Source organism: Ruditapes philippinarum, unplaced genomic scaffold (assembly GCF_026571515.1).
Source record: "Ruditapes philippinarum isolate M1 unplaced genomic scaffold, ASM2657151v2 ctg2187_1_1_1_1, whole genome shotgun sequence".
NCBI lineage: Eukaryota > Metazoa > Mollusca > Bivalvia > Venerida > Veneridae > Ruditapes > Ruditapes philippinarum.
Window position 1 is genome coordinate 229,940 of NW_026866177.1, and position 14,687 is coordinate 244,626.

At 31.1% G+C, this 14,687-nt stretch overlaps 2 protein-coding genes across 2 annotated transcripts; one reads left to right on the forward strand and one right to left on the reverse strand.

The window, feature by feature from the left end:
- Positions 1 to 964: 964 nt before the first annotated feature.
- Positions 965 to 4,821, reverse strand: LOC132731565 (coiled-coil-helix-coiled-coil-helix domain-containing protein 2-like). Its single transcript, XM_060717756.1, has 4 exons — positions 4,656 to 4,821; positions 2,927 to 3,095; positions 2,141 to 2,351; positions 965 to 1,363 (listed from the first exon to the last, which is right to left on the reverse strand). The coding sequence occupies exons 1-4, from the start codon at positions 4,691 to 4,693 to the stop codon at positions 1,353 to 1,355; spliced, it is 429 nt and encodes a 142-aa protein (XP_060573739.1). The 5' UTR covers positions 4,694 to 4,821; the 3' UTR covers positions 965 to 1,352.
- Positions 4,822 to 4,967: 146 nt separating this feature from the next.
- LOC132731550 (uncharacterized) lies at positions 4,968 to 11,607 on the forward strand. Its single transcript, XM_060717741.1, has 3 exons — positions 4,968 to 5,916; positions 9,000 to 9,041; positions 11,560 to 11,607. The coding sequence occupies exons 1-3, from the start codon at positions 5,581 to 5,583 to the stop codon at positions 11,605 to 11,607; spliced, it is 426 nt and encodes a 141-aa protein (XP_060573724.1). The 5' UTR covers positions 4,968 to 5,580.
- The last annotated feature ends 3,080 nt before the right edge of the window (positions 11,608 to 14,687 follow it).

Below are 14,687 nucleotides of genomic sequence, written 5' to 3' on the forward strand. Positions count from 1 at the left end.
GCTTGTATAAACTTCACATATTAAAAATCATTCATGATGCAGTCTACCAATCATGCTATTGAAGACTCGCCACCTTTAGAAATAACATAACTACAGATATGTGGAATCTACATTTGTTTGTTTGGGGTTTAACACTGTTTTCAATAGTGTTTGATAATTTCAGTCATGTATCGGTGGGCAGTTAACCATACCTAGATTCTGTACCAGTCAGTTCATACCTGTTCTCAGCAAGTATCTGACAACTTCTCCACATAATTCCCATGTGGAGGACAAATAAATGTAAGAAAACTGTTATCAAATCGACATAGTGAACATTGCCCAACCATAGATCAAACTCAACACAGCAATGCCCTACCTGTTGGTCAGCCAACAATAAAGAGCCTGGTCAAACTGCATAGAAATGCAGGCTGACCTGGCTCTATTCTGTTGGCAATGGCAAATCCTATGACGGTAACAACAGATTATAAGATTAAACAAAAGTACATATATAAAACAATATTTTGTATAAAAATATTGTCATGTATAATGCCAACTTCGATAAAATAAATTATTTTCAAACTAATGCAGAATTTAACTTGTATTTATTCTTGTATGAAATTAATAATGATCCTTTCCTTAATATTTATTTTGTCAGTCATGAATTGTCAGTAAGAGATCGGACTTGAAAGCCGTCATTTCTTCTTGCAAGTTTTGTTACATAATTATATTATCAGTACAGACTACAGCTCTAAATTTTAACAAAATACTGTGACTTCTTTACAAGTAGTCTTTACACACAGAAATTCATTATTCTATATTCAAAGCTTAAAAATCTGAAGGGTAAAGGTTACAGGGATGTTTATTGTTTATATGATAGTTGTTTCTCAATAGTAAACATAAAATGATGATAAACGCACAAAGCACCCCCGCTTTCCTCAGATCATTCCAAAATTGAGGTATGAAAGTATCAAAACAAATAACTATATATAATGATAAAAATCCATTTTATTTTCATCTGTACAACTCATAAATAACTCTCTCTTTTAAAAATTAAGTAATTTAACAATTAAACAAATGTCTTCAGTTACAAGTAAACTATCTAAGCTATGTTATTTATTAATGTTCAAATTAATCCCAGAAAAGAAATAGCATTTATAACATTAAAAGAAAAAAACTAATCCAAACAGCACAAAGAAAGGTGTTTTTACTTAATGAAATGCATGACAAGTCAACAGAATGGCAATGTCCAAATAGGAAAATGTTCGAAAAACAAACATATTTGTTTTATCTTTTGTTGTTGATTTCAAATGCACCTATTCTGATGAAATCACTGCCTATGTAACAGTCATAAATATTTTGGAACAACTCCCATCTCATGCTTGACCTGAAATAAGGAATAGGAAAGAATTAATAATAAAAGAACTGGAAACCATCCAAAAACACAGGTAAATAAACCTTATGTAAACTGCCTTATTGCACAGCATGACCTAAAAGAATGGTCCAAGTTCTGTGGTACTTTTGTTATATAAAATCAAGTGGAAGAAACTGTCTTTTCAAAATCCTGCCGATTAAGTTTTGATTAAATTCAATAATAATTAAATCCGCTTCAACTCTGGTGTTACAAGTCTTTCTTTTATCTTACAAATGCCATCTTAGTAACATGATCAAAGGCCTAAAAAAGCCACCCAATTATTTTTTTTTTTTTAAATATGCTGTTTACAAAAAAATAAATTCTAGACTTGTAACAGCTTTTATACTTCCAAAATTTTATCTTAAGAAATACTTTCCCAAAAAAAATCTAGAGCCAATTATGTAGAAGAACATTGATTGCTTTTGAAAAAGATGTAAATTTGTTGTTATTTGTTATGAGAAAACTGATTTGTTTCACTTTTGAAAAAGAGATTTCGAGAGATTTTAATACAAAACAACACCTTAAGGGGATTTATTTCCAATAAGAAAATTAGAGCTTTATTCTGCTCTATATTTCAAGTCCTGCAGAAAGGTTGACAATAGACTGTCTTAAAAACTCTAATACATGTAATTTCTATGGAAAACAAGAAATTTCGGACACTAGTCAAAATTTCAGGAGTAATTTTTAGAAAACTTGTCATAACCATTCACATTAATGCTCATAAAACAGCATGTAACACTTTCAACTTACCAAATCGAACTTTGCACTCCTTCAGAGCTTCATTAAATCCATAACACATAGATAAGTCTGATTGGTTTTTAGAACATTCAAGAAACTGATCAAGTTCATATTGGCAAGGGCTGCTATATTGTTGTTGTTGTTGGCCAGCAGGAGCCTGATATTGCTCAACTGGTGCCTGCTGTGATCCACCGCCAGTCATTGCATGTCCAATAGTGTGACCCTAGAAAAGAAACAAAATACAGATAACATATGAATGTTGTATACATGTATGCCTCTCAGGCTCTTATATATGTGATCAAAATATGGACTTAATATTTTATTTTTTATTTCTCAAAAGCTTTATAATTTTGAACTTTTATAGTGTCCCAAAAGTTAACTCATTGGCCAATTACCAAAGCCATCTTTTTCATCTGTAGCTTTTTGGCAATAGATACAGTTCTGTGAATTAGTATTTTGTATGGAAGTCAAATTTACATTTTGCTACCTTTATGTTAAAATATTTCACATTTATCGCTACTTTCTTCAGTTAACAAGCTAACAATTTTCTAAAACAGCTAACAATTTTCTAAAACACTTATTTAAACAATATTGATTTTTAAAGTAAAATTTGTTTGTTTGAAGTAAAATGTGCCTTTAAGAACATCATTATGGGCATAGTTTTTGTGAATTTAAGATGTATAAAATAAACACAAGTTTATGGTTTGTATCCATTTTATTTATGATATTATTATTAACAGTAATGACTAAGATTATAATAATTACAATAATATTGTGTAATTTAAAACTGGGACTCACCACAGCAGATCCAATGGCAACACCTCCAGCAGTAGCTGCCATCTGTGCCATCAAACCAGGCTGTTTTGGTTGGGCACCTGCTGGTACAGGTGGCTGACTTGGTGCAGCACGAGCTGGAAGTCTTGAGGCTGGTGCTGGGGCTGGTCTTGCTGGGGCCGGTGCTGGACGGCTGAAAAATAAAATTTTTAAACTTAACCACTTCAAGATGCAAACAGGATGTTTCGGCCCCAAACAAAATCGGCCCCAGTCTAAAAATCGGCCCCTGGACGTTTCGGCCCTTTTCCGTGAGACGTTTCGGCCCCACTATAGTGTATTGCTTGATTGATTAACAACAATTAATTTAATCACAATTAAACAATTAAGACACTTTAATTCTTTGAATAATTATTTATTATCTTTTGATCTCTTGAACCATGTAGATATACGTTAATATTTTTAAAGGTGTAACAAACAATAAAGGCTGGTTATTTACTTATAAAACATTATCTTTTGATCTTAATTAAACTATACGTAATTTTTTCTAAGTGTAACTAATTAACTGTTTATATTTTATACTAATTGGCGGTATTGTTTTGTGTCTTGCTTCTTTCAAATAAAATATTATCTATTCAGGTTAATAATTGTTTGTTTGTGTATTATATTTTTTCAAATAAAGTTTATGTTCTGTTCTGTTTGTATTGATTACTTTCCCCCTACTACTATAATAATCTAGTTTTTATACAAAATGATTAAATATATATATTAATTGATTATTTTTTTATTGAAATGCTATTAATATATCGGTTTAAAATACAGTTCTTATTCTGGGGCCGATTTGGTAAAGGGCCGAAACGTCTGGGGCCGAAACGTCTTGGGTAGTTTGGGGCCGATACGTCTTGGGGCCGAAACGTCTCGAAATCCTTCAAGATGGTTATACAAGATTCAAATTGTGATTGTCATAACCTGTAACAAAATTAATCTACCAGGGTATTCCATCTATTCAGGGTATTGAATCTATACATACTTTTGCCAAAAAACTTGATTCATTATAACAGGGTTTCATTTTTAATTTGAGGCAACAGATGTGCCAATGAATATAACCGATATGGCCAAGGGTCTAGGAGGACATTATACTCCACAGGCTGAAAATACTATTAATTTAAACAGCATTTCAATGGATGATACAGTTTGCCTATTTGTTAATAATGAACACCCTGTTTTAATATTATGTTTCTTGTGTCAAACAAGTCTTTAAAAGATTTCATGTCAAACTACTGAACTAAACTAAATAAAGTATATACTACTGATACAAAAAGTTACATTGTTTTATATTTTCATTTATCAGTGTTAATTTGGAATATTAATTGTACAACACTAAGTGACATTACATTTCCATAGATAAAACATTGCATATATATTATATGATATAATTTCATGTCTAAAACGATGGCAAATTGGTTTGTTTACATATTTGCAGGATATATCCGAAAATAATATAGCCAAAATGACTACACTTAATTTTTATAGAAACATTAAAATATGATCTAAATTCTAATGTAAAACTGTTTCATTAATTTTATATAGATATCGTCACTTGGTTATGGTTAACTTTCTTGAAAATAAAAGCTTACATAACCATAACAAATGGTCAGGGGCATCTTTTACGCAACACGTTTTTCAGAATGTCCTTGATCTGTTGATGCTATAAGATGGTTAATTTTACTATTAGAAATCTTAAAATATTACTAACCTCATGCCCATTCCACCTGATCTTCCACGTCTAGGCATATTTGATTGACGATTGAAGTAAAATCTGACTTGAAACGAAATTTCTCTGTGTATTTGCTGAAGTTTCGTAAGCTTTCTGTTTGACCTGCGAAAGAGGAAAATGCTAGAAATGTAGGACGATTTCTGATTGGTTAGAATACAAATCAGTGTCAGCGCATGCTTGTTGATAAAATGCGTCTACAGTCCATGACGAAATGTAATCAAGCATGTAATCTCCAATAACTTCATCAAAGTTTAATCCGGATTAATCGTGCGAGACACGATTGCGTAATAAATCAAAGGTTAGATAACACCAGTCGAATACACTAAGTAAACTTCGCACTTTGATAAAAAATGATCAGCATGCCTGTCGCACGTTTAAAAAAATGAAAGAAAGGCCCATAGCAACACGACGCTTAAATGTCAAATTGAAAAAAAAGAGAGTGAAATAAACGACAAAAATCATTGTATAAATATTTACCTTTCCCCTCTCACTAAAAAGAATAAATTTGTTGTATTTAAATGTCATTTGGATTGTCCAATTTTTCTGATAATACATAATATCTTGGTTGGTATATAGTTTAAATTTGATATTGGATTTTTTAAGTGACAGTTATTTAATTGAACAAACATTCATTTATTCAGCTGTTTAACTTGAGATACTATCAGAATAAAGGAGTGACAATGGTAAACTTGTGTGTCTATGGATATATTGCTTTGTATGAAAACAAATTCCTAGCTTGAACTATTGTTTTTTGCATTAATAAAAATGATCAATATTAGTGATAAGTTTTATTGATAGTTGGCTCATTGATTCTGTAATACAACTTTTAATCAGGAAAGTGTCAGGTTATATCTGATTTGATAGAAGTAGGGATATTTTATGTTGCACTTAAAGATAAAGTAAGATGGATGTTCAGAGGAATTCTACAAACACAAGAGGTCAGCCATCTGAAAGTAAACGGCACTGCAGGCACAGTCACGGTAGAAGAAAGCCTTCCATTGAAGAACCCATCACTTCTGTAAGTCCAGTCCATGAGGAAACTGTTGGATTTGACATTCTGAAGCTTGATGACAGACCTTCAACAAGCTCAAGTGAGAAAAGACCAGGGACAGGTTTAAGTGAGAAAAGGTCACCATTATTGAGTATCTCACCACGACCAGCTAGCCGCAGACCTGACAGGCCAAGTAGCACTAGATCAGTTTTTGAGCACATACCAGGCACTAGACCAGCCAGTAGAAGGGTAAGAGTTTTTAACTTTTGAAAATTGTACATAAAAATTTTATGATAGAAATAGAAAGATGTATAGTTGTATACATGGCTCTCTTTTAGGGATTCAGATGTTGGTAGTTTTTGCTTATTCATAATATAAGCACTATTTCGTAGGATCACATCACAGTTTCTGATAGTGTTGATTTGCAGATCAGAAGCACATAAAAAAATCGAGAGATGCTTATTTGGTATATTAGTTATAATTTCTCTGTTGTTTTTTATCCAAAGTCTCAGTTTCATTGAAAAGAAATTATAATGATAAAATTTTGCCTTTAGAAAATTTATAGAAAAGGAGATTTGTTTTACAAGATTTACTGGACTGAACAAGAAGATCATTACTATTCGAAATTGAAATTCATATAGAAGTATATTCCTTACATGAAATAATGTTTCAAATTGGCATGAAACTTCAACATATGTATTGACTGGGATTGTTTTTCTGTCCTACAGGTATTGAAAATAAAAATTAGAAATAATTCAAAAAATATTTTAAATGATAGTTAAGCTCATGTCATGTTTAAAGGTCCTTGAGATAGAAGAAAATTGAGAGTTTATTGGAAGAAATACTTTTTTCACAATAATGTTTCTGATGGTTGGGATTCATTATTTTTCACTGTATGGAAAAGGCATCAGAAATGATTAAAGCTTGCTCAAGTCTTTGAAGCCTACTTGCTAAGTCTCTTTATAGTTTAACTCAATGGACAGGTAATGAAAAATAAATCAGTCCTGTCACTTTATGGAGTAAACAATGACAGTATTTGTATTTATAAATTAATTACATTTCACATCTTAATTGCAATGCATTTTCATTTAGGAATTTGATATTTTGTTAATAAAATGTGTAGGCCTTTAGGCTGTACCATTAACTACCATTCATCGGTATAAAGTTTCTCTATTGAAATCCATTGTATTGCATTAAAACACTTCAGAAGGTATTGAAATAGGCTTCTATTTATACAGTACATTATGTGTTAAGCATGTAGACCAACCTTTTATCAGAATACAGATGAATGTTTGCACATTAATGGCTATATATTGTGACTTAACCTTGTCAAAGTTTTACTGATATTAAATTTGAAAAATAGAATTGATTGATAACATTGTTTATGAAAAGTTGAAAATATGCACATGCATGGTATTAATAATTATATTGGTTAACATATTTAGATTTTCATGCATATTATGATATAATAAGTAGTTAAAGGTCTAATATTCTTTTTTTTTCATATGATATTTTTACAAATTTATCATCTTTTAGGTCAGTTATGTCAAACAAAGTCTTGCAGGCTTAATCATTTGCTTTTGAGCCTGGTTCCAGGAACTAAACAGTATAATGAACTAGTGTCATATGAAAGCATGGCTTCAAGCCTTTCTGGGTGGAGAGACTGACATCTTAACCACCAAGCCAACTTTTCTATCATATCAAATTTAGATGGGCTCCTTACGTAATAGTTATAGAATATATACGAGGACTTTACCGGCTGGTATCAGCGCATGGGGCGACAACAAGGGTCAATCATGAAAATTAATCTCGACGTTCCGTCTCGATTAATTTCCTATGATTGACCCTTGTTGTCGCCCCATGCGCTGATACCAGCCGGTGAAGTCCGAGTATTTATTCTGTAACTGTTTTATCGCATGACCATCACGACTTTTTTCTTCTCTCGTAAAATTTGCTTTATTTAAACATATAAATATTTTAAGAAATACCCACAGAAATACACCCATTAGATGCCGTTAAAGGAACTTGACATAAATAACCATTTCACGAGGTAAGTTGATGCATTTTTTTTAAATGCGAAATAATAATCATCTTTCCAGCTCATTTTCAAAATATTATAGGAAATATTGTCGATAAGTATCCCGGTGTATATTTCAGAGGTATATCTTGTACGCGTATTTTTTTAAAACTAACGACAATGTAGTGAGTTTTACTTAAAGGCACATTATGCCTCAGAAATCCTTTTTTATTCAATTCTTTAGAAATGTAAAACACATGTTTAATAATGTTTTAATAATGGATTTAGAACATGTAAAATATTTAACAGCTGAAGAAAGTAGTGCTGAATGTGCAGTAATGTGTCGAAAGGTAGCAAAATGAAAACAAATAGTATTTTGACTTCCATACAAAATACTAATTCATTATAATTGTACCAATTGCCAGCAAAGCAAAAGATGCAAAGATAGTTCATTTATTTTTTGTGGAACTTGTAACAAGACACCAAATATTTAAAATTTTGAGAAATAAAAATGCTAGGATTTCTGACGCATAATGTGCCTTTAATAATAACGCTAGAATATTATGTTCATATGCGTGTAGTGATTTACTGAATGGCTTACTGGTCAGAATCTCCTGTAAAACGAAGGCATTGTTTAAAGTAAAAAAAAAGAATAATTTGACCATTGTGTCAGATTTGTCCTCAAGGTCAGGATGCAGAAAATGGCGATTACTTTCCACTGGAGTCAACATCTTTATAATAACTGCATTTTCAGATTTTGAAAAAAATCGAGATGATATATAAATACATGTATTTAAAAAAAGTCTGTAAACTGTGTAATGTATTTTTTTGCTCTTTTTCAGGTATGCTCATTTTATTATTTGAAATAAAATAATAAACTGGGCATGCGCGAGAAAGTGTACTGATACCTCATTTAGAGCACCCCAAAGCGTACTGATACTTCATTTAGAGCACCCCAAAGTTTTCCAATACTGAAATTTAGAGAACGCCGATCTTCAAAGGAAAGTTGTGGCGGTCATGCGATAACGCTTGTTTTTGTTGCTAGGTTGTGTGAGGGTTGCGATCATTGAGCGCCGTCTTTCCTTGTTGATCTTGTCTATCATATTTTAGAACCTTTTAAAACCCTTTAGTCTAGCCTGGTGATATCACCTGGCCAGCATGCAGGCTGTCCGGGATCTATACTAGATCACTGTTGTTTCTAGCACATAAAGGGTAAATATTGTATTATTTTATCTTAATCAAGCTTAGCATAGAACAATCATCTCCTTAGTTTTGATCTTATACAGCATTTTAATATAAATCATTGATTTATCAGACAGCCCCAGAATTATGCGGACGACATGGTCAGACAACTGGAGTAAGTTTACGTGTTAAAATTTTGTTGTAGTTATCTGCTCTTCATTAGCTTTGAAGATAAAATCATTTCTGATATACCGTAAAGCAATTGTTATAACAAACAAACTAATTTTGACAACATTTAGCCATTTCTTGCCTTAGATTGAATTAAGTGAAGTACTTTTTATTTAATTAATACATATCTTGTTTTTATCTCTGAGAATAATAACACTTGATTAACACTTTGGAACTTAATTATATCATAGATAAATCAAAACAAAAATGAATTTTTCTTGTAGACAGGAGTAAGGTTTTAAAGATTACTCATAAATTAATCATTCTTATGAAATGTAACACATGAAAAATATCTTTGAAGCTAATGAAAGGTATGAACATTGATGGTGTTGCACTAACAATTGTTGAGTTTTTGTTCACAGATTTTGAGTTGTACTCACATTCAGAGATTACACAGTTTTGTATAATTTTTCATGACTCTTTAAGAAAGAGCATGCAGTCAGGGGTTTTATATGATAATATTGAAAGCTTTTTGCATGTAATTTAAGTGTCAGTAAACCCGTACCAGTCTGATTACATCTGAGTTGAAATTCAAAATTGACCAATCTATGGTGATAATAGTCTATAAGACAAATATAGTTATTGAATCAAATAGAATCAAATATAACTCTTCTTTATTTTTTTACCCAAAGTCTGCTGTTGGCATCTACATCTTCTCACCCAGACAGTGCAGACCAAAATCAGCTGGCACATGCCATAATTTAATAACATCTGAGTGCAGATTTGATAGCTCTGACTTTTTAGGCTTTGTTAAATATTCTTGTTTAAACCTTATTATTTCAGACACTATAGAGTTGTTAATTTGAAACTCTAGTAATTCTTTACTGGACCAATGAAACAACCAGTTTGGTTCGAGATTTTTATCCGTGACCGCTGAACTTTTCACCTAAAAAATGGTTTTGTCCAGATTATAAGATGGACAAGTCCATTTTATAATATTTAAATGCAGTATTGTAACTCAGGTTTAAATAATTGATAGATTTGTCCCTAATTTATTTGAATACCACAAACATTGACATGTGCTCTTGTGCTAACAATTATGTTATCAGGTGCAATTCTTATTGTAATGTGCTAATCATTGTGATCATTTAAATAATGCAGTTTTAGGGTCATATAGGGATCTGTCCATTGTTTTTGGATCATTTTAGATTTTTCTATTGGTATCAGTTTAGACTCCAGTTACCAAGGCTTCTGTACTGTTTAAAACACTTTAAAGAAATAGAAAAAGAAATTAGAGGATTTTTATTCTGAAAAGTGTGGTTAATAATCTCTATTCTAAATGCTGTTACAGTTTTGACCGAACATGATTAGAGCCACTTGAAGTTCATGTTTAAATTTATGGCCTGCTAACCAAACAAAAGTTATCAATATTTATTTATTCTATTGGATAGAAGTATTCAATATTTGTACAAATTCTCATCCAGATTATTTAAAACAAGGTCAATCAAACAGTTAGCTTTAAGGGTTTTTTCTGTATCTTGGGTAATGGTTTGTTTGACTTTGTAAATAGTTAATGAACAGAAGAAAAAAAAGTACAGCAGATATTTTATTGAGATTTTGTAATGGGTAATTTTGGGTGAATAATGATTTTTTTATTATCACCGCCAAACAATTTTAGACTAGGAGAGACATTGTACCTAATATGGGCAGTTGATTAGCCATGTGATCCAGTCCATGATCATCTTTATTACTTTAATGTCCCATTTTTGAATTACCTCCCTTTGTCCTGAACATTATGTACCATTTGTATAAGTAATGGGAATCTTTACCCTTAGGTTTTAAAGCATTCTAAACAGAAACTTTAGATCAGGGTTGAACCATAAAGGTGTTTTTCTAAATTATTTTTTGGTAACTATCCATTGGTAATTATCCATTAGATATTTATGGTTCTCTTTCAAAGTATTCAGGTCCTTTAATAATGTAGGATTTTATTGAACGAGTTATATAATTATATACTGTAAATATCCCCACTGAAATAAGTGAGGAGTTTATTGAATGTCACAATTATAATGATGCAAGACCAAAATAATATCTTTTGTGGTGGCACAGCCGAGGGTCAGACAAGAGATCTAATAGTTCTGGCTTCCATAACTTTATATGTTGCTTTTAATTTGACGTTGTGCAGTACTATAAAACCTGTTCGCTGAAGTCTTTTTAGCTAAAGATGTAAGAATTGCTGGTCTGGGGTGTGTTCAAACCCCATCAAGGCAAGACATCAATTTCATGAGCAAGAAACTTTACACTCATTGCTTAGTTATGGTAGCAGACACAGATTCCAGGAACTGAGTGTTTCAATACGCTTTTAGCTTCCATCAATCTGAGTGAACCTAAAACACATTTGTATGAATAAACTAAATATGAAACATGCATTCTTCCTTGTAACACCAGACTTTTTGAACATTTTTTAAAAGCAATATGTTAAAGCTTTGTTATAACATTAAAAATAGCTGATGTTCTTTTTTTAGGAAAATGAAATAGTGGAACTTAATGATGATAAAGATGGATGTGTGTAACGAAAATTTTCAGTGTCTAAATTGGCAGTGAACTGTAATGCACCTTCATATAGTAATATTTTAATATTTTATGCATCTCGCTCAAAGGTTTCTTATTTTATATGGCTGCAGACACGGTATTTGCACATTTTTGATGATGTAATAAAGTAAATTACATTAAATTTTAAAAGTGGAGGAATAAAAAATTGTAGTGTATGAATCACAGCAGAGAATTTCTTTAGGAGGTGGCGGAGGGGGGTTAAGTGATATTACTTATTAAGAGCAAATTTTTTGAGTGATAACTTTTTGCAACACTCTGTCTATATTTTACATGGGTGTAAACCACATGGGTTAATAAGAATATGCAATTGTACTGCTGGTTTCATTGTAAGATGTAGCCCCAATGTCTTATGTTCGGTCTACTAGGGGAGTTACAATATTGTATGCACTATGCTATAAATAATGAAGCTACACAAAAATAATACTCTTTTTTTTTCACATATCCAAAATAAGAGCTGTTTATGATTTAAAAAAATTAACTATTTCATTGATGCACTAATAGTGTAACAATAACATTAAGCACGTCTTTAAAGTATGTTTGTATAGCACAAATGCCGTCAGATCAAAATATATGCACGGCCATGCAATACCATTTTTACGGTCAGTCGCAAAAGTGGCACAGGTATGTGGTAATGTTATTTAAATGATATCCTGATCCTTTGTAAAGATTCAGTATTGAAGATTCACTTAAAAGTTTATTGCTAATATGTCATTAAAAAAAATCCCTGAACATTTAAATATAAGTATGTATGGGCTTTAAAAGCTATTATTTATTCATTCAACTATTAGGGGAATGAAATATCATAAAATTAAAAAAAACTGCAGTTGTAAATCAAGTAGTTTGTCAATAATGTTGAAGGACTTGTACATCATGTATTGCCTGATAAAACAGTTTTATTATCTTTAATTCTTTGAAAATTCTGCTGTTGAACATGATAATATAATAAATATAATGTCACATTAGTGCAGTAATGGGTGAACTCCTTATATAATTTTATAAGAGTTAACCCATTATTGCACCAAGGTGACCATATGTACATGTATGTAACTATGTATATATTGTCCATTGATGTAATTATATAATTAAAACCCTCTAACAGCCTATTTATAACCAAAAATTTTATAATATTAACCTGGTATTTTCTAACGTTGAGGTCAAAGGTTATCATGTATGCTATAAGATATAGTGGTGTTTTATCTTGATTTTGTTCGGGGTATTTGTGGCGTGTTGCGATTTGTTGATCACATTAATAATGCACGAAGAGTAGATTGTTTCCTCAGCTGAAGTACCCTTGATGGTCACCCTACGTCTCGTGAGAGAACAGTTTATATGCCCTTATCTGACAATAGAATTTAGTTTTTACAGTATTTGTTTAACCGTATTTACTTTAAAAAAAATCTATTTGAAAACCGAATACAGTTATATATGTTATTTTACTATTAGGAGCATTAACTTTGTAGGAAATTCATTGCCTGTAAGTTAATAGAAAATGGTATGAATGGGCACAAGTTCAATATATTGTACTTTTATATATTATTATATAAAATATTTATCCTAAAATGAGTAAGTTTTTTATTTAAGACAACTTACTGTCAAGCATACGTCTTGTTCATTCATACAAATGTAATCTCCTTGGATACCAGCAGGTCAAAGAATATTTCTGGTTTTGTTGGGAATGGGAATGCAAATTTTTTTTTTTGAGCATATTCAGTGTCATCAATCATTTATTTATTAAGATGATATTCTTACGTGACTTCTGGTAGCACTAAGCACATTGTTTGTTATAGAACCTGGAATAAAATGTAACATAGAGACTGTGAAATAAATATTTATCTGGATAATACAGTTTACCAAAAGCAAGGAAGTAACATTTAAGGCCTTCTTCATAACGCAATCCCGGTTTAATCATAACCGGGTTGACCTGGTTGTTGGGTTAGAATCCCCGGCCAGCTATTTTATAACTGCCTACTAAACCCTTACCACACTTAATATCTCAAATTTACTTGTCAAAATCATTTATCATTTTTAAGGAAAATTTCAAAGTATGAAAATATGAAATAGGCTTTAATTTTTATTTCTCAAAAGCTTCTTACTTTTTGTGCCCTGTAATAATTTCCAAAAAGTTACTCATTGGCATCATTGCCCATCTTCCTGAACCATCTTTTGCTTTTTGGCAATAAGTATAGAGGTAACAAATAAATTAGCATTTTGTAATATGGAAGTCAACATACTTCTATTCTTTTATTGTAAATAATTTCACATTCAGCACTACTTTGTTCATGTGACAATCATCTAACATGTCTAAAACCATCATACATGTGAGCTCTTCAGCGGGAGACTCCCACTTTCTGCAGCCATATTTTCAAAGATTTTTCTTAAGATAAGAGGTATTTTCACAAATTAAAGAAATCTCCCTCTTTTTGATGTCAGAACTTACTTCTTTAATTGTTTATTGCAAATTCTAAAATCTCCCTCTTTTTGAAGAAAAATCTCCCACTTGATCATTGAAAACAGTTCACATTGTATGAACCATAATTAAAATGTTATAAATCTCATTTTTGGCCTGTCTAAAGAATGAATTTTTTTTTTATCATTTCTGAGGCATAATGTGCCTTTAAAAGAACAAATTGATAGTCTTCCTTTGGGTTAATTATTAGAGTAACTGCGGTAGTTTTATTGTCTAGTAGCATTTGATACGAGATGCACTTGAGAATTGTCTACTGTTATAAACATGAAATCTCGTCCATAATTTATTATGATTTCTGTTACTATGATTAAAATAACATTGTCCATGTGTAACAAACATTACCCGAGAACCCAATTCAGTTTGTTTTAATTAACGTTAGATTTGTCATAAACAAAAATCGTGGAATATAAAAAAATGTTTTTGACAAGCATTCAGCATTTGATAAATTTGTTTTGCAACTAACAGTTGTTTAACTGGAAATATTTTATAAAAGATTCAGAAAAAAAAAACGAAAAAAGTTTTTTTAATGGATATATTTCATTTTATGGCAGTAATTTCAAATTGAATTTTCAA

Excerpts from the sequence above, each read along its gene's own strand:
- LOC132731565 (XM_060717756.1), bottom strand. The coding sequence starts at position 4,693 with ATGCCTAGACGTGGAAGATCAGGTGGAATGGGCATGAG. Across the intron at positions 3,096-4,655 it reads TCAGGTGGAATGGGCATGAG|CCGTCCAGCACCGGCCCCAG; the intron begins GTTAGTAATATT and ends TTTATTTTTCAG. Across the intron at positions 2,352-2,926 it reads TTGCCATTGGATCTGCTGTG|GGTCACACTATTGGACATGC; the intron begins GTGAGTCCCAGT and ends TTTCTTTTCTAG.
- LOC132731550 (XM_060717741.1), top strand. The coding sequence starts at position 5,581 with ATGGATGTTCAGAGGAATTCTACAAACACAAGAGGTCAGCCATCTGAA. Across the intron at positions 5,917-8,999 it reads CTAGACCAGCCAGTAGAAGG|ACAGCCCCAGAATTATGCGG; the intron begins GTAAGAGTTTTT and ends TTGATTTATCAG. Across the intron at positions 9,042-11,559 it reads GACATGGTCAGACAACTGGA|GAAAATGAAATAGTGGAACT; the intron begins GTAAGTTTACGT and ends TTCTTTTTTTAG.